Source organism: Polypterus senegalus, chromosome 10 (assembly GCF_016835505.1).
Source record: "Polypterus senegalus isolate Bchr_013 chromosome 10, ASM1683550v1, whole genome shotgun sequence".
NCBI classification, from domain to species: Eukaryota; Metazoa; Chordata; class Cladistia; order Polypteriformes; family Polypteridae; genus Polypterus; species Polypterus senegalus.
This window is the reverse complement of record NC_053163.1, coordinates 104,621,706-104,647,487: the sequence shown is the minus strand read 5'-3', so window position 1 is coordinate 104,647,487 and position 25,782 is coordinate 104,621,706. Positions and strand designations below refer to the sequence as shown.

Below are 25,782 nucleotides of genomic sequence, written 5' to 3'. Positions count from 1 at the left end.
ATTAAAATTTTACTCTGTTGGCCTAGCTCTCTTTCTCATGGGTGGGGGTTGATTTGATTCAAACCTAGTTTTGTAAAATTTGACATGCTTGTATGGAATGTTATTTGATTATACTAAATTCAATAAAATGTTTATTAAAAAAAAAGAACATTTTCTTCCCCAGTCTAAAACCTTGGACACTAGGTATAGCATGCCACCATCTTAAATACCCTCAAGATGATGATATCACAAGGAACAACTTCAGCAAATCACATGGTAGAAAGGGAGCTAAGTTGCTAGCAATAAACATGACCAATGAAATAAGAAATAGACCAAAACAGTGACACCCTTGGAACACAAAATTTCAGTACAAAAATAAGTAAAAATATAATCATTACATTTATGTCACATTTTAAAAATAGAAAAGTTTTACAAAAACAAGTAAGAAAATGTAATATTTTCTATTTAAAACCCTAGAATTGAGACAGATAAGTTTTCAATAGTTGTGTCTTCACAGCATTTTAACAGAAACCCACTGTGTAACACACAAGTCATGGGTGAACATCTTTAGTATTTCCATGCACGGGCTGCATGTAGCTCTCAGTCTCCAAACATAACTAAAGTTGTTACATTTGTTTCTCCTTATATATCTCAATAAATAATTAAAAGACGTAATACCAAAAGATTCCTAAACCATAATACACATACCAGTTGTTTGCCTGATGGTCCCATGTATCCGTTGTGTACTAGTTTACTGTGCTGAAGTCGATTCTGAGGCAAGGGACTGCCCAGTTTTGAAACACCTGTAAATTGAATTGCATATATTGTCAAAAGAACCTCCTAACTGTGCAAGCGAGCTTAAAACTTCACTGTACTATATTTCATATAGTGCACCTGTTCAAACAGTTAAAATCATAAAAAGGAAATCAACATAAGGGCTGACAAATATATAACTTTTGTGAAATAAATGATGTAAAGCTTGCATTAAATGTAATGATTTTTAATGAATAGTAATTATGGAAATTCATCTGCTACAAATAAAAACATAAAAATTAATTTGTTATGTTATATTAGTGAAAAGTGATTTTTGCTAATTCACACCATACAATTGATTAAAATATGTGTCTATTTTTTAGTGCTAATCCAAACCCACTGAACCTATCATTTGAAATCAAATACTAACATTTAGAACATAGAAGTGTTTTTTTCTTTTATAATATGAGGAAACAAAGAAACATCTAGGGGGCACCCTGGTGGGACTACGTTCATTTAGACGACAAAGAGAATCCTTACCTGACACTGAGCTGTGGGGTGACACTAATTGTTCATCTCCACTGGGGGATGTCAACTGAAAGCAGCTGAAAAAACATAACACATTAGCCACATGCACTTGCAAGTTTAAAGACAGTAAATGCTTATGCTCTTACATATCTGTTGGAATTTGAATAATGCTGTCTATGACAAATGGAAAACACCACTTTAGAGGGTGAGAATTACCTTGATGCAGACCTCTGATGGGAGGTGAAAATTTTGGATGTTGTCCTCTGGGGAACCTGTAAATTGGGCAACAGATAGAGATTGTGAACATAAACTTCAGATTCGTGGTTAACTCACTGTGAGACTCCTTTACTTTTCAATATAGAAAAACGTTTAACAATGAGTAATTAATTCAATGAGGAAGGACAAAGGGAGAACACAACTTGATGGGTAATGTTTTCAGGAGGAGGAGGTTGGGGGCATGAAATGTAAGTGCATTGCCGCACCTACCACTGGACAAACAACCTGGATTGGAACACAACTGGAGCGGGTGACACCTCAGCACCACATTGAACAGTTTGAGGTTTTTCATCATGGCTGGAGTGCTAATTCTGCCACCAATCCCCAAGTGTTTCCATGTAAGCTGGAGGACCTGCTTGCAGGGCTGGGTGCAGATTAACATCATACCAAGGACGAAGCAATTGCAGGTTAAGGCTCTTGATGAAGGGCCCAGCAGAGTAGAGTTACTTCTGACATTTGTGGGATATTTCAGCAATTATATGTACTAGTGCAATCTTGTGCTATATTATTCTGTAACACAATATACCATGGAGACCTCAATGAATAATTGTTTATCAGTGTCTCATATTTCTACTATTTAAGGTCTTCCACTGTTTCTTAAAATGGCTGTTTAAGATCTTCCACTATTTTTTTGGGATAACAGGTGGACTGAAGGTTACATGAAAAAAAGACTTTTATCCTTGGAATAGAAATCTTAAATAACTGCAGCAGCACTTATTTTACAGTGGATTCAGAAAGTATTCAAGTCCCTTCACTTTCTGCACACTTTATTTTTTGTCCTGACAAGCAGTCAGTGTGTGCCTTTCAACACACTGCCGAATCAATTCAGTTTGCCACCAGTGGACTCCAATCAAGTTCTAGGCGCATCTCAAGTGAAGCAAAGCAAACAGGATGTACCTGGCCATAAAAAGTAAATCTAAAACACAATAAAATGTGCAGAAAGTGAACTTTCAGAATCCACTGTATAGAGAGTCTTTCCATGCTGAAAAACAAGTCAGTTGTGGCAACTGGGCCTCAAAGCCTTCTGTAATTTATTTATACTTGCCTCAGTCACAAGGTCATGCTCACAACCTGACAAAAAAGAAAGCGTTTTCCAGCCAACATTTCTAGTATATTACTATAAATAAATATTTTTCATATTTATGAAATTGACGGCATGGGTTAGAGGATATGGCAGTGTTTTTGCAGTATTGCTCAGTGTCTATGCTATTTTTGGTACAGTCATTCCAAGACTTGTGAAAAACAGAAACAAAAGCAACACTTTACACAATATGCTGCAGGAGAAACTCTCTGCTAGCCTCAATATATATCTAAACAGCTCTCAAAAGGAATGTCACACACAGTATCTTTGTACAGTCAAGTTATTTCTAGCATAACAATCCTGAACTAATCACATTATCTTCCGAACAGTTATGAGTAATTCATATGACCAAATAACAGAAGACAAAACTGGGAATTGCTTGAATGTGAAATTTATTTCTACAGCTGGGGAAACCAACCATGTTTATATCTTGGGTTGTAATGTATAAAGAGTGATGGACAAGATGCAAGTGCTGTGTGATTTACATAGTGTTATGTTATTTAGAGTATGTACTGTTCCAGCAAAACAGAAACACGTGATAATCCACTAAAACAGCTTATTTAGGAGCCTCATTTGCAGCAGTAATATGGCATGTACTTTGTTTTCTCTACAATAAGTTTTAAAATTCTGCTGGCATATACAACTCCTGTACATGTCATAAGATCCTAAGTTCCTCTTGTGACTAGAACCTGACTCTACATGATAAAAGTTTACAGCTGCTTCAGAGACTGCTTGACCAAAATGTAGCTGATCTAGAAATTAATGCATTTTCCAAAATAAGTACTTTCATACAGTAGTTATAATACAACAAGAAATAATAAAATTAGATTTTGGGGTGAAGTAAAAATAAAAGTGATTTTCAAATACTTGCTTGGCTGGGAATGTCAACAGGGAAAGCCATGAATGCAAAACAATATCAGGTCATTTAATTCATTTTTTTGGTCAGTTCCCTGTGTATTATATGTAAATTCTATTGTGACAATAAAATAAAAGAAGTTAAAAATAAAAATTACTTGCACATGCTCACTGCAACAATCAATTAATATGAAAGAGAAAAAATATGGATGGATTTCATAATGACATAATGGAAATATGTTTTAAGAAACTGTACATACCTGTAAGATCAACCTATCAAAAGTATGAAGGCGTTGAACTTTGGCTGATCCTGAAACTTTTCAAAATGTGTTTTAACACAACGTTTTGCTCAAATATGTATTACTCTAGATGACTATATGAACAGCTTGCAGCTCATAAGACAATCAACGCAAAATAATACCATTTTATATATTAGATAAACAAGAAAACTAATACTCTTTAATAATTCAATATAATTTTCAGAAACTCATATTTTAAATATTGCTTGCTTCTGTTGGAGTATTTTATATCTAGGTATCCATTGGGTTAATTTGTTTTTGAAATATAGTTTTAATTTTGAATTATTGTGTTATATCTAATGGCACTATTGTTGATTTCTGTTACTTGGACCGTCTTGGAGTAGGCATGTCCTCAGAAGTTGTGGCCTGTTAATCACAACATGACGGGATAAAAGGTCATTTGGGGTATGCTTCCCCATCCGACTACATGGATTCCAAAACCCTTCAGACCTTTCTGAAAATTTTTCTTTGTTTTGTTTTTCTGGTTTTTGGACTCTCTGCACTCCTTCTGAGTTTGATTTTATCTTGGCTTAGGTTATTGACAGCTGTTCTTCTGGTTCTGGCCCTTGCTATGGTTTTCTGACTATGTCCTTGCCGTCCAGTTGCCCCCTGAAGCCTCATGTTTACTTAGCATAAAAATAACCCATGGCAATAAAGTAACATTCTGTGGTTTTCACTGATATGCTAAGAAAAGGTGCAGATACAGTAAAAAGTAGATTGTCAAGATACAATGACAATTGATCAAAGTGCCTTTGGGAGGGGAGGGGGTCCGTGAAGATTCCTGAAGATGTGTCAGTACACACTGGTATGCTAAGAAGTGTCAGGTACAGTGAAATATAAATCAATGAGATACATTGTAAGTTGACTGAAGAGTGGGTGTGTCCCCCGTGAAAATTAGCAAACAGGTGTCTGTATTCAGTGTTGATATTGGAAAAGGTGCAGATATTGTGTATTGGTGAGTACTGACCCACTTCAACCACTGAATCCAGTTTAGTTTACCTGCACTTCTATTCATGACACCAGCACTCTATACAACAATTACAAACATAGCAAAAAAAGAATGTAGTGAACACAAACAGAAAGAGAAATTAGAACTGCCAAAGATCAGATTGGCAAGAATATCACTAAAAATTCACAAGTAGGAGTTTCTTTTAGTGATTTAGAAGTAAATGAAAAGTTAAGGTGTGCATTAAGAACACTAAGAAATAAATAAAGGCAGAAAACAATAAGCAAGAACTCTCACTGCCAATTCTATGAAGTTAATATCTAGAAATTGTCAAAAAACTCATGGCGACTAGAGAAAGAATTAAATATAGTCTTGAAATGATAATTTTAAGATTATAAAGAATGAGAGATACTGGTTATAAGACACACACACAAACACTCAGAAAAAAAGCCGGACCAGATAACAAATGAATACAAAAACCCTTCTTGTGAATCTTGGAAATATATCTTGGAATATGTCAACACATATTCCTTGACAAACAGAACTGCGGATAAATAGTAGGCCTATAGGTTACAAAGTAATATGGTTGATAACAGTACTTTGGGAACCTTGAAATATGGATTTGATGATTTTGTGCAGATGTTAGCAACTGACAAGCTATGCTGATCTGAATAGGCAGTTATTTCAGTTTTTGGATGTCCTAATTCACTGTATGAGATTTTGTCGTTTATAAAACATTTTCCAGCATTTAACTTTTATTTCTTTGATCAAGCTTATGAATATGCTTAATCTTTTGTTTCTGTTTTTTCTCCTCTTCTTAAGGGCAGTTGCTGCTTTTATTTGATATAGGAACCAGTGAGTTATTTCCATGTTTTGTTATAGGTACTGCAAATCACTGAAAATCTTGTTGCCATTCCTGGGAGCAGAAGCTATTAATGTGCTTCCAAGCAACCAAGGAAAATTGTATGTTACCTTAGGTGGAACCTCATGATTCTGTGGCATATCCCAGAAGACATCATCCTCACTGGGGGACACGGGGCTCACCACCATATCCGACAAGGAACTACTGTGCTGGCTTTCTCGGCTAGATCGTAAATTGGCATTCTGCAAAATAAGTTTTTAGTTCAGAGTTGTGTTTTTTTTTTTGGAAAGCTACCTACAGAAAATTTAAATTGTCAGTAGATCTAATGATATTTTTGTGTTAATTTTAATGTTGCAAGAAAACTCCTGGACTATAACACATGGCGAGATATCATATCGGTTTAAAAACAATAATCTATCATATTAAAGTCATGTATGAGAAATGCATTAAATATTAAAAAACATGACATGACAAAGGTGGCATTCACAGTACACTTACGCACTGTTAGTAAGTGCTTGTAAAGTACTTACTCTAACAGTTAAATTTTTTTTTTTATTTTAAAATTTGTCAGTTGCAAAGTTTTGTTTGCATAAAGGTGGGGAATAGGTAGAAAAAGGAAAAATTCCAAAAGATGACCAATAAAAGAAATCCCATGCAGCACAATTAAAAACATATGTATCGTTTCAGCATCCAAGCCTACCTGTGGACATACACCTCTCTTCAGTGCTGGAGTGCAAGGACTAGAGCTGCTTCCAGAGGAAAGCCTACTTTGTAAATGCAAAGAGGATCCTTGCACAAGAAGATTCAAATTGGATAAACTGTTCTCAATTGTCTGTGTTCTTTCTTCAGCCTAAAAGACAAAAGGTAACCATGTGGTAAACAAGGTTTTGGTGAAAATATCAAAGTTGTCTGGCATCCTTTGCTTTCTGTTAACAGCCAATGTTTTTGCTTCATGAACATATGGAGTAGGTGAAATGTAAGGGTGAACTGTCATGTATCAAATTATGCTCAAAGAAGCAGTGTTTAATAGAAATGACAATTAAAGACAAGTCATTTTATGCTCTCCAACGGTGGAAGTGACTACACCCCTGTTTTCCTCTCTCTGTAACCTTTTTCACCTAGTGACAAGTTTTACACACAGGAACACCAAGACATTGTTTTTCTTTCCCATTCCAGAAAGAAAGAGGAGTAAAGGCAATATGAATTAATTTCATGCCAGGTTAACAAGTCAATATTAATGAAAGTAATCGTTACAAAAGATAAATGCTAACACTAGAGTTAAACAACATATACATTAACAAGCAGAAGAAAAGAGTACCAAAAAAGAACAGAGAATTTGTGCTGCTCAGGGGACACTAGTTACAAACTGTAAATAACTTCCTACTCCGGAAAAGCCTGCAATATTTACTAAAAATAAACAGGAAATTCGTACGAGCAATAGTCTGCAACAATGAGATGTAGAGATTTCCTCTCCTGGGCTTTTAACCCCTTCATGTATCATACATATGGGATGATACCTAAAAAACCTCCTTCAAGCAGCTAGCCAATAGCATATTTGAACTTTTATACAGTTGCTTTTACATGGATTAAGGTGGACTGCAAAATTCAAATAAAATGGCAATTGCTTTACTAGTGATATTCTCCATATATTCCAATGGACCAGCTTTCTTTTCTTCCATGTTAAATATTTTTACCTCCACTTTGAAATACTTAAGCCATACACACAAACCTTACTCTATTAATTCCACCATTTTATCCACATTACCCCAAGTTCATGATTATTTGCCTTCTGTGTTTTAAAGCAACAAAACAAGAAATTATTCCTATTGTTTGCATTTTTGTTCCCAATAATGTGGTAAATCTATCAGCTTGTACTTTAAATAAATGCCTAGGGAGAAAAAAATACTCATGATTTACATCGAGTAAACCTGGACTTACAGTCAGTAATGTTATAGTTTTTTAGTCGCTGGGAGGGTCCTATGACATAGACACAGATACATGTTTCTGTTTCTATTTCTGTTGTTTGCCTAAATATGACTAAATATCTAAGTCATAAAACAATCTTAAGTGAGTTGGCATTTTACAGGTTTATTCTAATTATTGACTAAATATCTATGCCACTAAACAATCTTAATTTATATCTGTGTGAGCTGGCATTATAGTTTATTCTAATTATTCAGTAGAGAGTAAGGATCCAAAATGAAAAATAAAACACTATTGACTATTAGGAAACACAATTAAATCACAAGGAACCAGGAGGAGTGAGCAGAGAAGAAATTCTTTAAGAATATAAAATCTACAAATGAAAAGAAAATAACAGATAAAAAAAATAAAACAAATCTTAGAAACACTTAAAAGCTGAAGCATTCGACATGTACTATAGAATCGTCTGCATATTCCAACCAAACACTTCATTCCTTGTCAAGCTCCAGGTATTTGCCAGAAGTAATGGCATGTCACATGGACTCAAGTGCCTTGTGGCTGCTTTGTACAGAAAGGAATTCTTTTACAATGTCACGAGTCATTGTGAGCATATTACAGTCCCATGCATGCAGCCACTAAAAGCACAGTGCTTTATAAATGGCTTAAGTTTAAAACCAAATCAGTTTCTTAATATAGGCCAATAAATCCACCAAATGGACACATGAAGGGGTAAATTCAAAGTCTCTGGACTTGTATTTATAATATTCTTCTCATAGATTAGAAAGACAACTTGCAGTTGACCTTGTCATGGCAGAAGAAGTTACACATGTTTAAGATCAGGAATATATTTTACAAAAATCTCACTTTCAAAGGTTTTAAACTTCAAGTGCTAAACTATAACAAAGCCATAAGAAATAGAAAATCCATAGCCTTATCATGCTGAATGAAATAAAATGGTTTAATCATGCCTGACTCAAAAGAAACAAAAAACAAAGTTCTACAAAACAGGTAATTAGAATCCAAGAAACTTTCATCTGATATAGAATAGGAGTCACTTAATAGCTCTTCCTAGATATTGAATTCCTGGTTAATGTTCTGGATTGAAACAAAATTCAGTAGTTTTTTTGTTTCTTCCTACCATTTGTTTCTGACAGGTGGGCGATTGTCCTTCAAATTGAGTTTTCAGTCTTCTTGTGTCTTCCAACTATTCCAAAAGAAGAACATGACATTTTACTAATGACTTTTACTAATTAAACACCTCAGTGTTCTATAATACTATTACCTACTTCAATACATAAAGATAAGTATCAGTAACTTACAGGTACACAAATATTTTCATGCCTCATTCATACTTTGTGTGAGCAATAATGATGATGCGGGAAAGGGAAATATTAGCTGAATGTTAAAAATAAAAAAATATATATATAAAAACATTTTTTTGGTTTCAGACTTAACAACTTCTGGAAAGTCACCAATTTATGACAGGGCACATTCACACGCAAGCCCCACGCTCACTCATAACAATCAAATTTAGAGTCACTCAAATCACTATAACCTGAACATATTTCTTTTGAATGTGTGGGAAAAAAAAACACACAAATGTGTAGAGAGTATACAAATGGCAAGCAGAAAAAAACTGGGCTGGAATTCGAACACAATCTCTTTTAAATGTGAGATAACTATGGTTTGATGCACCACCAAGATTTTTTTTTTAAGATTTTATTATTCCACTAATGAAATTATTTTCTTAGTTTCAGGAAAATAATGTGACAAGACTCTCAATCTATTCTCTGACAAGATTAAATGCCTACATCCTTGAAAGCTAAATGAATTGCATTCTGTGACCCTAGAAGCTTTTTTGAAATCAACCTTCTATTTTCCTAAGATATATCAAGATCAGAATGCCACATCCAAAGCTTTGATGAGGTCTAGGCCCTATAAATTTAATGGCAATTCCTAAGAATCAGGGATGCTGGGAGCTAATGAGATAGTGTTCCCTGCATGTAAAATGATACCGCATCAAGACAGAAGTTTTACTCTTATAAGATACTTGTCTTCCACATTTAACTCAAGCCAGATATTCTGTTGATAACATTTTCATAAACTGGGCCATTTTTATGAATAGTTTTCACACAATTTTGGTTAATGAGGTCTTGCAATATCTTTTGTTTTTGCTTCAGACATACTCAGAACAACTGTTTATTGATTTTTAGATTGTTATAAAATATGACTTACAATTTATAGAATTTCTAAAGTTTACCTTTTTAATGGAGATAAAAATGGATCAATCCTTCCAATTCCAACTTCAAAGGTGACCCAGTGAAGGTTTGCAAAAAAATGGTGCATATCCTGGCATAATTTACAGAGAACTGTATCTGGTGTTCTTTTTAGAATTCCTAGTGATAGTGCATGCTGTGCAAGATGCTATATAAAATAGGTTGAGTGAACAAGCTGATCTTTGCGATTAGTTCTGAAAGAACCCCACTATTCTATTTTAAGAGATTATGTTCCCCATTTTATTCTGTATGAGATATATGCAAATTTAGAACAAAAGTAAGAACTTAAGTTTGGAACAGACACCTGTTTCTTTTCATTTTTTTTCTGCATCTCTAGGAATCTCTGTCGTTCCTCCTCCAGGAAAGTTTTTTCATCCTTGCTTTCTTCCCCCCAGAGCATCTCTTGCAGCTCTGGCCACTGAAAGCCTGCTTCTAGATGCTGCTTACGCTGCTGTTGTGAGGAAAAATCCACAAAAGAAACAAGTATTTAGAGCTGGGTGAACCACCTAACACCTCAAAGTAGTCATATTCATGAAAATAAACAGGATACAGAATTCTGAGTATTAAAAGATCAAGAAAAAAAAGGGATGTTTTCAATTATTTGAACTCTCCAAAGTGCACCACTGGTGTTCCTCACTCCCAGTCCTCCAAGGGAGGTCTGCCAGGATGAAAAAGAGTATTTCTAATAGACCTGCATTGGATTACACAATACAGGACTGTAATGTGTAGATGATAGCTGTCACTGTTGCAGCTGACAAACAGTGTTGCAGGGACATTTACAGCACATTTCTTCAGTGTGCTCCATACACTGGTCCGATGCTGGTGATCAGTTTTACAATAGTGATATGGAAAAGGAAAAATTCACAAAGACTGAAAATTCCAACTTCACAGAAATTACATCCTTGCATCTGGGACGACAAAGCTGTAACTGCCACAATAAATTTTTTTTTTTTTCCTATTAACCATGAAGCTCAGCTTTTCCCAGAAGAGAAAAACAAAAGTTGGGTTCTTCACACCTATAATCATGGATATAAGAAGATGTGTTCTATTCAGTAATATAAACCAGCCTCTTTGTTTCTTACTCACAACATTCACTAGACCTGTTCTCATAAAATGTATAAAAATATGAAAACTCCATAAACAGTCTCTACCTAGATTTCTAGAGCCTGCTACCAGTGAGACACACGTATCTATCACATCTAATCTTATCTCATCTAAACCTTTTCTTTGATGATGTCTGGCCCCGTGTCTTCAATCATTTATAGAACAAAGTCTTACATCTTCCAGCCGCCTCCTTTGCTCCTTCTGCTGCTCAATCCGTTTCTGCCGCTCAGCCAACACCTGCTTCTTGTATCTCTCCTGATCCTTCTGCTGTTTCTGTAAGTCCAGGTGCTGGCGCTGTAACTCAGCTCGGTTCTTATTTTCTTGCTGTAGTCGTAAGAACTCCCGACGCAATGTTGACTCTCCAGGAAGGTTAACGATAGAGCTAAATGGCATAAGGGAACAACACATTCTAAGTATCTCTGACATACACAGTCAAGGTTTCCATTATGCAGTATGTCAAGCTCACTTATCCAGCTAAACATAAGGCAAGCAAATCAGCAAGCTGGAGAAACTCCTTACTGGCAAAAATACTACAAGGCTTGCCTGGGGTATGTCACACCACCTGGCTCGTAGATGATCTGTAAAGCAAAGACTGCAAATTACACTGTACTCAACTAAGGAACTGTTTAGAAGTGTTGTTGCTGCAAAGCAATAATAAGAGAGAAATACAACTAATCTTTTAATACTAGAAATAACTGCAAAGCGAAATCATCGGGGATGAATTAACATTTGTAAGTGATTAATTAATACTTAAAACTTTAACGTCAATAACAGGTTTGACCACCCTAATCCACTCTCACCTTGGAGTACTGCACCCTCCACCCATCCTTCTGCTGATACCAGCATAGGAGAGACATCCCCACCCACAATTACAGCAGCCCAGGCGAGCAGAGAACTGAGGAGACTTCGTGCCAGCAAAGCAGTGGGTCCAGATGGAGTAACTCCCCGACTGCTGAAGGCCTGTGCGCTGAAGCTGGGGAGTCCTCTACAGCACATCTTCAACCTGAGCCTGGAACAGGGAAGAGTCCTGAGGCTTTAGAAAACATCTTGCATCACCCCAGTCCCAAAGGTATCATGTCCTAGTGAGCTGAATGAGTTCCGGCCTTTTTAAGATTTTATTATTCCACTAATGAAATTATTTTCTTAGTTTCAGGAAAATAATGTGACAAGACTCCCAATCTATTTTCTGACAAGATTAAATGTCTACATCCTTGAAAGCTAAATAAATTGCATTCTGTGACCCTAGAAGCTTTTTTTCTATTTTTCTAAGATATGTCAAGATCAGACTGCTACATCCAAAGCTTTGATGAGATCTAGGCCCTATAAATTTAATGGCAATTACTAAGAATCAGGCTCTGATGTCACATGTTATGAAGACCATGGAGTGGCTGCTGCTTCACCACCTGAGGCCACAGGTCCGCCACGCCCTTGACCCTTTGCTGTTTGCATACCAGGAGAAGGTGCGAGCGGAGGATGCTATCATCTATATGCTACACCGATCCCTCTCCCACTTGGACAGAGGCAGTGGTGCTGTAAGAATTATTTCTGGACTTCTCTAGCGCCTTCAACACCATCCAACCTCTGCTCCTTAGGGACAAGCTGACAGAGATGGGAGTAGATTCATACCTGGTAGCAAGGATTGTGGACTATCTTAAAGGCAGACCTCAGTATCTGCGTCTCGGGAACTGCAGGTCTGACATTGTGGTCAGCAGCACAGGAGCGCCGCAGGGGACTGTACTTTCTCCGGTCCTGTTCAGCCTATATACATCAGACTTCCAATACAACTCGGAGTCTTGCCACGTGCAAAATTTTACATACCACACTGCTATAGTGGCCTGCATCAGGAGTGGGCAGGAGGAGGAGTATAGGAAACTAATAAAAGACTTTGTTAAATGGTGCGACTCAAACCACCTCCAGCTGAACTCCAGCAAAACCAAGAAGCTGGTGGTGGATTTTAGGAGATCCAGGCCCCTCCTGGACCCCGTGATTATCAGAGGTGACTGTGTGCAGAGGGTACAGACCTATAAATACCTGGGAGTGCAGCTGGATGATAAATTGGACTGGACTGCCAATACTGATGCTCTGTGCAAGGGAGGACAGAGCCAACTATACTTCCTTAGAAGACTGGCGTCCTTCAACATCTGCAATAAGATGCTGCAGATGTTCTATCAGATGGTTGTGGCGAGTGCCCTCTTTTACGCGGTGGTGTGTTGGGGAGGCAGCATAAAGAATAGGGACACCTTACACCTGGACAAACTGGTGAGGAAAGCAAGCTCTATGGTAGGCATGGAGCTGGACAGTTTGACATCCGTTGCAGAGCAACGGGCACTGAGCAGGCTCCTGTCAATCATGGAGAATCCACTGCATCCACAGAACAGGATCATCTCCAAACAGAAGAGCAGTTTCAGCAACAGACTGCTGTCACTGCCCTGCTCCACTTACAGACTGAGGAGATCGTTCCTCCTTCCCTTCACTATGCGACACTTCAATTCCACCCGTAAACGTTAACATTATACAAAGTTATTGTCTGTTATAGCTGCATTTTTATCAATCTTTAATTTAATATTGTTTTTTATCAGTATGGTGCTGCTGGAGTATGTGGTTTTCTCCTTGGGATTAATAAAGTATCTATCTATCTATCTATCTATCTATCTATCTATCTATCTATCTATCTATCTATCTATCTATCTAAATTGTTAATTTAACATTGCTGATTTCACTGTGTGAAGAGTGGCACGATTTCTCAGCTAGGCAGGAAGAAATTCTGAATTTAATGCCAATACAGTGCATGGGAGACATTTTTAAAAATCAGAAAAAGATCAGAACAGCCTAAATCTCCAAAACAAGACCAAAGCTTTTTAAAGTATAAAAACATAAGAACATTTTGTATCTTAACTGGAAATCTTGTTTGTACCTCACGTTTCCAAAATATTCTGAACTTTAAATTTATAAGAACCAATAAATTACATAGAAGAAAGGTAAACTGTAATTTATTTTATTCCAGTCAGATCAGGATCTACTAGGTGTCACCCCCAAACAAAGCTAATAAAGGATTAAACATTAGAACGCCTGATAAATAAGCAAAGAAAGTTTATATTCTAATAAAACCTCAGTAGGGAACATTCCCATAACATGAGGAGTAACATAATCCCCTAGCTTTATGGACAAAAAGTAAACAAAGTTCCTTTATATTTCAGTAATTGTTCAAATAAAGACAAATAATTTTTTAAGGAATTTTAGGTTAACAGTGAGTTTTGAGTGAGCCAGAATTTGGTTTGGAATAGATCTGAATTGTTCTCATATGAAGTAATGGGAACAATCTTTACAGTACAAAAACTCCTACCATCCTTATAGACTGGTAAGAATGAATTACCCAGGTAGTTTAATTTCAGATATGGATAAATTCAGAGTATTGTTGAGGGTATAGAATAAAAGTGAAGTCCAAGGAGGAATGCAACTCATAAAATTGCAAATGAAAATCATTGGTAACAACACGCATTACACAAATACATACATCACTGCTTCTTCAAAAATATCCTAAATTTAAACTCCAACCATATAAAGTGAACAGACAAAGTGCTTGTCAATACTAGAAATGAAAAGAAAGGTCTCTATAGGAGGACCCTTTGTTACCATATTTGACTCTAACATTTGTTATCCCTCTCTTGTGAATTTGTGCATTTCTGAAATCTTTTGACATTTCTGTCATTATTTTGGTTGTGATGAGATGACAAGGAACATTCTCCTTATCACAATAGGTACACAGAAAATGAATAGCATGCTCTTGATTTTTGAAAGCTTACACCTGGTACAGATATAAGTAAATTAACTTGAGCTTGTGACAGCAAAAAGAACATATTCCTCACTTGACAAATGCATTTATGTGTCTATAACTAAGTATGAACATGTAACATCTATCTATCTATCTATTGTGGTGGACGGCTGGGACACCCCTTTGACACTGGGGAGCAGCCATTGGATGCACAGTACGTCTCCCAGAACACATGGTGGCAGCCCTCCTGAGTTACATCAGGGCCAAAGGCGTGGGACCAGGGCTCAGACCTGTTGGGCTCCATGGCCACCACCCGAAGGAACTGCACTGCTTAACGAGCCCGTGTGGGCTGGAATGCAGCCACACCCGGAAGTGCAGCCTAATTAGGCCAATTACCACCTGGAGCACTTCCGGGAGGGCTATAAAAGGAGCCTGCGGCCACTACTTAGGGCACCAGAAATGGGAGGAGGACAACGACGATGATGACGACGATGACGAAGAAGGAGAAGATGAAGAAGAAGAAAAGAGCTTTGAGTCACAGCATAAAGTTTTAGTATTCTCACTCCCATGTCTGTGCAACAAAGCATGTACAAGCTAACTGTGAAATAATGTTAAAATTCCAAAACTGAAATGCCAAATGAAAAATGGATATAAAATTAAGCAACCCCACAGAAGCCCTAAACACACTTGTCTGTGTTGCATTACATCTTTTACAATGATATATAAGAATTTGTTTTATTTCTATAATCCTTGTGCTTTTTAAATTGTAAAATTTTATTTCTTAAAGACTAGTGTTTTTACTTTACTTTGTGTGGTGAACGGCCGGGACACCCTTATGATGGAAGAACCTGGGGAGAGGACATATCCAGAGCAATACCTATTTCGAAACATGAGAGTGCAATCCCATTGGACTACAACAGGGCCTATGTTTGGAGCTTAGAAGCTCAACCCTGGTAGGACCTGTGGTCACCTCCAGGGGGTGCCTGGACAGATCTGGAGCCCTTCTGCCACTACCAAAGTACTGCCGGAAGAGGGTCCGAGAGCACCTGGAGCACTTCCAGGTCCACTATAAAGGATGCTGCCTCACTCCGTTCGAGGAGCCAGAGTCGGGAGGAGGAAGACAAAGGTTGCTAGGAGAGGAGTGGAAGCCGCAGAAAAGAGAAGGAGAGAGAGAGAAGGGACTGAGCAGTATTGCTGGGACTATGTTATAGCTGTGAGGAATGGGGAAGATATTTTCCCTCAAGGGAAAAAAGAAATAAAATGTGTGGTCGTTTTGCACTTGTGTGTTACTGTGCCTGTCTTTGTCCAGATTTGGGGAGCTGTACGGCCCCGATATACCACACAATATAAGTCTAACCCTAACCCAGAAAACCTCATCTACATAGAAAAGAAAGGAAAATAAAGTGGGAGCCTTACCATACCACCTAATTAACTGTTGAAACAAGTAGAGCCGATAATTAATTAATTGACTAAGAAACACAAATCAATTCATTCCTCTTCCTCCACATTTTTGTACCACAGCACCTCCACAGAACAGGCAATCCACCTGAAGCTAAGCATGTTTGGACCTGGCCAGTACCTGAATGGGAAATCCTCTAGGAAATGTTGGATTGATGCTGTAAGAAGTGTTGATGAGGCCAAAAGGAGGTGCTTACCAATGCTGTAAAAATAAATACTGACATCCACTGAATGACACGTTAAACCGTAGTGCTAACTTTTGGTGATCATATTGAAAAGAGTAAGATATACTCCAATGTCTTGGCTAAATTGCCCATCATGACCTCATCTATTTTGGCCCCCTAGTCATACCCTGTCTCTAACTGGTTATCTCTCTCACCCCTTTACCACCAACCACTTTACATATAAAGCGCTTTGAGTAGGTTAGAAAAGCCCTATATAAATGCAGTTAATTAATTATTATTATTACTTAGAACACCACATTACTATACATGAATTCAAAAAGACACGCATGCTGATTTTTTATCTATAAATTGTTGCAATCTATTTTTAGAAACCATAAAATGATTTGACTAATAGCATCTTAAAAATTAAACTGCTACTACTAATAATACCTTGGTTCTCCATCTTCTTCATTCACTTCTTCCGTCTCTTCCTCACTTCCACTATACTCATATTCAGTCTCCTCTGCAAGAAAAGGAAAACCAATAAAAAAAACCTTTATATAGTCAAGGTGATCACTATTTTGAAATCCCCCTAAATGATTTAAAAACACATGGTTTTAAAGATGTCTGTCTAATTTTTAAAGGCACCTGGAAAACACGTAACTCTGATTTTTTTTTTAATTCAAAAGCAACTCAGCAAAATGGTAAAAAAGCAAACATGTACCTGTTTTATGAGTCTGCACTATGCCACTGTATTCACTTACAGGGATAACAGTTTGTATAATATTCAAGTGTTCTGTGGTTAGGTTTACTGTTTTTATTTATTTATGAAATAAAATTCAGGTTCATAATGGAGTCTTAGACAGAAGTTATAGCAGTATTATAGAAAAAAATGTACAAAGGAACACCAAAGATGGGGTATCCATAAAAACTTAAATATCCTAGTTCTCCCTTTAATCAAATGAAATGTAAAGGTAGTACTGAAAACTCTCAACTTCATAATAAAGAATTATACCCATGCTATTCCCACAAGTACATGCCACACAGAAGGCATGTAACAAACCATCTCGTAGATTTCAGTGTCAAATTTCTAAAAAGTGATGTGTTGACCAAACTAAACTAGATCTCCTTAGGTCTCAGAATTTGTCCTCATTTTTTTCTGAGATGTTCTATTAAAACTGTTCTTTCCTAACAAATATACAGACGCACATAATTCCAGGTCAGATAATTAGATGATGGCTACCCTTTAATTAAATGCTGACTAAGATAAACAGAAATCAGAAACTCTGAGTGGGCTAAAATTATTTAATTTCTATGCTTGGAAAAGTGTGAAAACAATAGGCACCTTTCTGATTACCAGAATTAAACACAACCCACACTGCCATTAACCCGAGAAATTTCAAACATGAGTCACGCTATCTCATTGTTATGCACATGTCATTAATGGCAGCTCTAGAGACCAGGGGCCTCATGTATAAACGGTGCATACGCACAAAAATGTTAAGTATGAACGTTTCCACGCTCAAATTGCGATGTATAAAACCTAAACTTGGCATAAAGCCACGCACATTTCCACGGTAGCTCATACCCTGGCATATGCAAGTTCTGCTCTCGGATTTGCAGAGTGGCGGCACCCAGCATCAAAGCAGTGTTACTGTTCCAGTGTGGTTTCCCTTTCGTTTTTAGATCCACATCCCTGACGCGGCTTTATAAATACACTGAAATTAACCGCATATTGTTAATTAGTTTAATGCATCTGATTTTAATTAACCTGCAACAAAATAATGGTCAACAGAGTGATCAAACTATTCTAAATACCATAGCTGCTTTAGTGTTGTTACTCCCACTGCACCTTCTTCTTCTTCTTTCAGCTGCTCTCGTTAGGGGTTGCCACAGCGGATCACCTTTTACTCTCTACATTACTCTCACTGCACCACTCAGAGTATTTATATCACTGTATCTGAGTGGGGAATCACAGCTGTACAGCAGCTGATAAGAAAGAGAATTATCGGTATATAGCATCAAGCACACGCTGCCTCCGCCATGCTGTCTATTGAACTGTTCTCATACGGTAAATGCTTCAGAGCCTTTTCTCGCAGTTCAGAAACAGTTTCATCCCAAGAACTATAAACGCACTCAATCAGTCCATCAAGTGCTCCTTGTAGAACTGTTTGTACTTATAAGTACAATTACCTCACTGTAAACTTGCGATACGATTATAATATTGCACAACCTGAGCCACTTTATAAAGCACGTATTTACATATGATGAGAATATCATTTTTAAGATGAAATGCAGCATAACAAAACTTTAACTTAATTTAAATAATCGTTATAAATAGACATGGGAGGACATAGTGTCACAGAGCTAGCAAGGACCTGGCATTCCGTTCATGAATGGTTCCTGCCTCGCGCTGTATTCTTGCTGGGACTGGCGTGACACTGGATGGATATAATAATTTAACATGTACTACGAAGATATTTCAATATTCCTTAAAAGATTTTAAGAATCTGCGTTCTAAGCTTACAGATGGCTTAACGTCTATTACAGAGCTGATTGTGTGGTGATTGGGTATTTGGAGAAAGAAAAGTAAGGACAGGAATTGGGGGTTAGTATGTTTGAAAGACACAGTACTGCTGCAATAAATTATTTCATCAAAGGTAGCACACGGCGCAGCAAGCATTTTGCGTGAGACATGAACAATCACTGTGCCACCGTGTTCCCATGTTTAATAACATGCTTTAACTCCTATTATCATGAAAATGATATCAAGTATACATCTCAGGATTTTAGTTATTCAGAGAGCTGTAATATCACTAATGTAATGGATTCTGTGTCCTGTTGGAGGAAGAGAAAGCCGGTTTAAGAACCACGTAGTGTTTCACACACATAGAGCACATAGAAGATCAAATACAAAATAAAGCATTTAACGTGCTACTTTAGTTACAATGGGATTTGAGAAACTAGCAAAGTAAACGATTTGAAGATGAAGTTTACAATGTTCTACTTTAATGACAAAATAAACTATGTGATTAAAATGGAAATTTAGAGATTAAAGTTGACATTTCATGCTTTTTTCCCACTGTGTGACTATTTTTTTTTCTCTGTACCCTAATAAGCTTTCATATGACACTCAGACGGTGGGCTACGACTCGCCTTTTCACAGCGACTTTGATATTTGACAACTTCTTTTTTATTTTCGGCACGGTGCAACTTTGTGAACTTGAGCTTTCGAGTTTCTCCGACACTCTATGTCACTCGATCAACTTCCTTTTATTGTTTATACCACTGTTTAAACCAACAAATAGTACATTTTTCCTTGCCTCCACTTGGTATTCGCTGAAATTCTTCTATTTCCCCCCCGTGGTTTTGCCATTGTCTTTTCACAGAACACTGAGCTTAAGGGATATTTATATTGATTTGCATATTCAAAGAGGCGTAATTCTGGGAGGAGACAGGGCGGGACAGCAGGCACGTGCATGTGTGTTACTTTTCACGCTGACCGAGATTTATGTAGCAGAACGTGGAAGTTGGCGTTCGCACAGATTTATGCACCTGGATTTTTTGCGCGTAAGCACATTTCTGCTTTTGTCCGTATGCCATGTTAGAGTGTGAATTCTACACACTGCATTAAGCATGAGGCCCCAAAGCTGGAGTGTTACCATGAAGGCTGTTGAAAGTGTTTAAAATGCAAAGTGGGATAGATAGAGTTTATGCATTTTACTTCCTGAATCCTAACATTCAGAATTAGCTCATGTTTTTATGTAGTGTTACACAGAATTATCTATTATTTTAAATACAAAGACAAGTTAATCAGTAATGAAGATCCTGTCATCTACACATTAAAAGCAAAATGTGCAAGGACTAACTTACCCTTATCACCTTTCTTCTTTTTTGTTCTGTCCATGTGGTCCTTGAGCATGATTCGTATCTGTCGGTCATTTTGCAGGTCTTTAACAAAGGAGTGACGCAGGAGGGTTTCGGTAGATGGACGATGAATATAATTTTTCACTAGACAACTTTCAACAAATGTAAGAAAACGCTTGGACCTAGGTGAAAAAACAAATCACAATCAGACATACTAATCAAGTCATAACAGCTGATGAAATACAACACACATTCATTCATTATGATAATGACAATTTCACAAGGATCACAAAAATTAGGGTAATAAGCATGAAAATCAGCAAAAATAAACACCTTAAATAACTGCACAACAATAAGAAGCACAAGGGAGATGTGCATCTGACGCAGATAAACCAAAGAGTGACTTCAAAACATGTTCCCACAACTCCAATTGCATAGTTTATAGGGTTGAACCCATAGCCAAATAATCATATGAGGCAGAGCCAAGTTTACACAAAATGTAATGTGCTTCAAGAAAGAGAAACTCGCTCAAGTCTTTCATAATATACTACCTTTAATAATGAAAAGAAAAAAGACAAAAAATCTTCACCCATAATATATTCATTTGATGTTACTCCAGGATTAATTGTGGGATTTGACATGGTTCATGAGCCAAAAAGTAGCACTGCAAGTATCAACACAGTAAAAAAGGTTATGATAAAACATATACATACTAGGAATTTTTTCCTTTCAGGAAAACAGACCTATTTACTGGAGAAATACTGAAACACTGTATAGCCTGCAACCTTGGGGACAGAGTCTGCTGCTTCACTGACACACAGATCTTACAGCTACTGACACATTTCCAAAATCAGTTCAAGGCAACAACAGATGCAACATGAGTTCAGTGAAGCCTAAATTAATCTGAAATCTGTGCATGCAAGATGGAATGAAGCAAAATATGAAGGTCAAACTGGAAGAATGTAAAACAGGCAGCCTGATTGCACTGTGCAATCAAAATCTACAAGGACTGTGAATCTGCACTTGCAGACACCTTTGTGTCTGACACTCTCTTTATGATTGTATTATAATGAAACCTTTCAAAAGTACAGTAGCTTTACTCTATGAGTGGGTGAGGCCAAACGTCTATCAATAAATACACTTGCAGTGTCACAGTTCTAAATTCTAAGTGTTCATTTTCCTAGGCAAACACAACCAAAGATGGAAATAACAGGCATTAATTTCAGAAATCAGTATCCAGATATAAACATCTGATCCTGTTTTAAAGCTTTCTCAATCAAAGAAAGGATAAGAACAAGTATTTTAGACATGCAGTATTTTAAACATTTGGTTTACTAAGGGTCATTATTACTGTTAGTTAAGGATGCATCTCTCTGTGTGTGTTTCTGCACTCTGACAACTTTGTGCATCGCATGAAGAAATCTGAGAAAGCACCTATGCCAGCAACAGGACCAATCATAGCCAGCCAGGATATAACAATTATCAATAAAACATGTTACTTTTGAATCACTGATTGTCCTAACATGCATATACTTGGGTTGCATGAGGAAACCAAAAACTCTTATGAAAATCTGCACAAATACAAGAATGACATGCAGACTCCATACAGAATCCAAGCTGTAAACTAAACACAGGTTACTGGAGCTGTGAGGTAACAGCACTAACTACTGTCCCACTGGTGTTGCCCAGGTACATTTGTGTAATGTATTAAGGTAAAGAAGTAAATATTTAGTTTTGTAAATGCTGATCCTTTTGTCATTGGTGACTAAGATGCTAGTATTCCACCTGAAATTTACACTGCCTCTCTGATAACTATTAATTTCCATGTTCTCATTAGTTTAGAATTTGTTCTTTTGGTATATAATTGGATTCCATTATTTCAGAAACTCTTTAATTCCTTGGTGGGTTAGAACCATGAATGATGTTCTGTTGTATTTCTTAGTTTAGTCTGGTTTTACACATATATATTGTAAATATATTTAATACTGGGATTGGCTCCAGCAGACCCCCATGACCCTATGTTAGGATATAGCAGGTTGGATAATGTATGGATCGATGGATGGATGGATTAATAAATGGATGGTTTGTTGAATAACAGAACAAAAGGACCTTGGAGAGTATTTACAGTACTGAGGGTAGAAGGGATTTGGGTACACTGACATTGCGGCAGGTCTCTGCATTATTAATTATTAACTCATTCAACACTGATTTAAAATTGTCACAAATCAAGAAACAGTAAAAGTTATTAACACCATCCTCAGTCATTGCCATTTACCATATTTTGTTCAACAACTCAGCATACACTAATTTCGTTTCATTCCTTTGTAATCATGGCTTACCTCTATTACACTTAGTAATGATAGACAGGTGTATAAAAGTGTTGACTTTTTCAAAAATATAAGGTTTTGCATTGTTTCATCAGTTCTTTTCAGAGTTCACTGTCATATGTACACAGTGTAATGAAATTCCTGTCTGCATGTTTGACCAACATGTAGAAGGCTGTCACTGTCCCTGCCAGGCGGCCTGAATCTTGCTCTGCTCTGTATAATATACTGACACATCACAAAATAATAGGTAGTGGTGAGCAAAACAGCACAGTTTCCTTTTGCATACAATTTAGCAACATATACGCTAAACTTTAGTTTACATGTGATTTCTGCACCAAGAAACTCAATAAAATGGGTGTTTTGGAGTTTTACAAGTTTTTTTGATGGGCTGAAAGAAAGGAACAATAGTCCTTAAGGATTCAGCAACATTGTAAACCGTCTATAGCTATATATTACTCAAAACAAAGGGTTTAGATTAAAATATAAACGGGAATAAAACTGTCTTTAGGAAAATTAAATTTGCCTGAACAAATCTTACAATGTGACAAAAAAAAAACATACTCTTAAAAAAAAAAGTAATTCTGCGAGACAATGAAATTGTTATCCAGATTAGTTGAGAAGAAAACTCTGTATTTGTGGTCTTCGATGAGATCCCACTTTGGTTGGTGCAAAACTTTGAGCATGCTGATCAAGATGTTCAACTATCAGTTTCCAGTGCACTCTGAATGAGAATTGTAGTGGAAATGATGGGTAACCTTTCTTCTGTAAAACCTCTCTCCCTGATATCTTAAATGGCCTGACCCAATACCAATTCACAAGAAAATTTCAAGAAAATCAGTTTAGTTGTTTTTGCATGACTGTCAAACAAAAAAATAGATTATGACTTTACTAACATAAACTACAAATAAAGTAAAATTCCATTACAAAAAATATCTTTACAACGAAATTTTCATTACAACAAAGTATTTTTATGGTCCCGACAGTTTCCCCATATGACGGAAGTCTATATAAATCTCGTTACTATGAAGTACATTCTGCAGATACCTTCATTACAATGAAGTGCACAAAAGACCTTGAAATGCCTGAATGAATTTTCCACAGAGCAGTTAGTTCTGTGGCTGCAGCTCAGTTGTGCACAACGATCCCCAAACAGAAACACTGTAACTATTTTTCTTTCTTCAAACTTTCCTTGTACTGTTTTTTTTTTTTGCCTTTTTTGTTTCCTGTGGTTTTCAGTGATACTTCTTGCTTATTGCTTGTCAACATTTGAAAAACATCCATTGGAATTTAACTCATTGGCACCCTCCTATAGAAACGGCAGACACGAATAAATGATAACAGTTCATATTAGAAAGAAAAAAAAACTAAATTTTTGCAGCTCTCGATTGTGACAAAAAGAAAAAAGACATTGTCAGTGAATTCGGAATTTCGCCATCGACACTGTCAACTTTCTTGAAAGACTGAGCAAAAAAAGAATAAAAATCTCAAGTTGCAAACGTATGTGAACTGCTGCATTTGAAGATGTCAAAAAAGCCGTTTTTATGTGGTTCAGTGATGCACGTTCAAAAACATAATGCAGCACTCATACAAGAAAATGTGACGTTTGTAAACTCTCTTGAGACCTCCCCTAACTAGACAGCATGCCGAAGAGCGTCACGAACTGTGATCTCCGTGTCTGTGGAAGACAGTTTATCAGTTACCGGGGCAAACAGCAGGCTCACAGCTATGCTGTGTCTCTCCAGCAAAGCAAACAGAAAAGATCTCGATGGGAAGTACATTGTTAAATGCAGATAACAGGATTACTTGGTCACTGACCTAGCCACGACCCTGCCTGACTGCTGTGTCTGTGTATAGCAGAATGGCATACCCCGCTACAATAAATAACTTTGCCATTCCTGTTTTAAGCTGAATAAAGCTTTTTTTGCTGAAGTACTGAGACTAAGCCTCGTGTTTTAAGGTGGAAGAGGGACTTATAGCGTGACCCGATCTTTTATGATTTGCTTGTGTGGCGCTTCACTGAAGCACTGTGAGCCTGCTGTTGCCCTGCCCCAGCAACGGACAAACATTCTTCCACAGATACTGCAATCACGGTTCAGGACGCACTTCAGCAAGTCGTTCCCATTGGGTGGGGAGTGGGAGGGATCCCAAAAGTGTTCAGAAACCTCATAATATTAAGAAGAAGAAAAGGATGATTCGGTTTCTGATTGATAACCGTGCTGCACACAACATGCTTCTACATTTAGATAATGTTTGCATTTAATTCCTCCCACCCAATTGCGCGGCAGTGCTTCAGCCACTGGACCTAGGCATCGTTCGCACCCTGAAAGTGTATCATGGCAAGGAAATGCTGAGAAAAATTCTCGTCAGCATAACTTGTAGGCAGGAGGAGATTAAAATTAACGCGAAAGAAGCTATTGAAGTGATTACAAACACCTGGACACAAGTTAAAGAAAGCATTATAGTGACAAATACAGAATCTCTCTACAACGTAATTTTCGTTACAACAAAATATTTTTTAGGTCCCTGGGAGTTCATTGTAACGGAATTTTACCCGTATCTTCACAGACAACAACTGACACTGGAATGTCACAAAGCTTTGTATACAGGAGTACTTTAGAAAACTTTAAATTTTTAGCTCAACCATATCTGGAAAACATTACATGAATAATGTATGGATTGACAAGCTATGTTGGGTTCAATGGCCCGTCCTTGTCAAAATGTTTTTATGCTCTTTTCAAACATTTATATCTAAAATCAAGCATATAACAACATTTATGTTTTGTTGAATCCATACCCTGACAAATTCAGGTTTGTCTCAAAGGTAAATACGGACCAACATGCTATTAGTGTACCTACTAAAGTAGCCACTATAAAATTCAAGTCAAGTCTATAATTAATACACATTTTGAAATAACAATGTATCCAACAGAGAATTATCTAGTTCATCGTGAAGAGCAGCTGGAAAATAAATTTTGCCATATATCAAAATTAACTTGATATAACACATGATCTTACCATTTTTTGGATTTCAGTTTTGGAGGAGGATTTCTGGGAATTAAGAAAAGAGCTCTCATGGGGTGCATATCACAAAGAGCTGCAAAGAAAATTAAAATTCACACTTAATGAGACAATATTTCAGTGGGAACTCAGCATACTTATTTTGTAATAGTGTGTTTGTGAAAATGGTACTGTTCAATAACATCAACAAAGGCAGGCATAACAAAGAAGACTTTTATTATAGCCATACCACATATCTTGTGTACGGAGATACTGATACCAGAGTTGTAAGATAAAGCAGAGCCTTCATATGCA

At 36.9% G+C, this 25,782-nt stretch overlaps 1 protein-coding gene across 1 annotated transcript in view; it reads right to left on the bottom strand.

Moving 5' to 3' along the window:
* si:zfos-2326c3.2 (misshapen-like kinase 1) overlaps positions 1 to 25,782 on the bottom strand; it is a 132,600-nt gene that overhangs the window by 41,865 nt on the left and 64,953 nt on the right. Inside the window, exons 9-19 of the mRNA XM_039766279.1 lie at positions 25,486 to 25,564; positions 20,150 to 20,325; positions 16,727 to 16,799; positions 11,057 to 11,264; positions 10,083 to 10,229; positions 8,641 to 8,706; positions 6,280 to 6,429; positions 5,690 to 5,821; positions 1,477 to 1,532; positions 1,273 to 1,337; positions 688 to 782 (exon numbers count right to left, since the gene is read on the bottom strand). Of these exons, the coding sequence (XP_039622213.1) occupies positions 688 to 782; positions 1,273 to 1,337; positions 1,477 to 1,532; positions 5,690 to 5,821; positions 6,280 to 6,429; positions 8,641 to 8,706; positions 10,083 to 10,229; positions 11,057 to 11,264; positions 16,727 to 16,799; positions 20,150 to 20,325; positions 25,486 to 25,564 (1,247 nt within the window). The remainder of the gene's footprint in view (positions 1 to 687; positions 783 to 1,272; positions 1,338 to 1,476; positions 1,533 to 5,689; positions 5,822 to 6,279; positions 6,430 to 8,640; positions 8,707 to 10,082; positions 10,230 to 11,056; positions 11,265 to 16,726; positions 16,800 to 20,149; positions 20,326 to 25,485; positions 25,565 to 25,782) is intronic.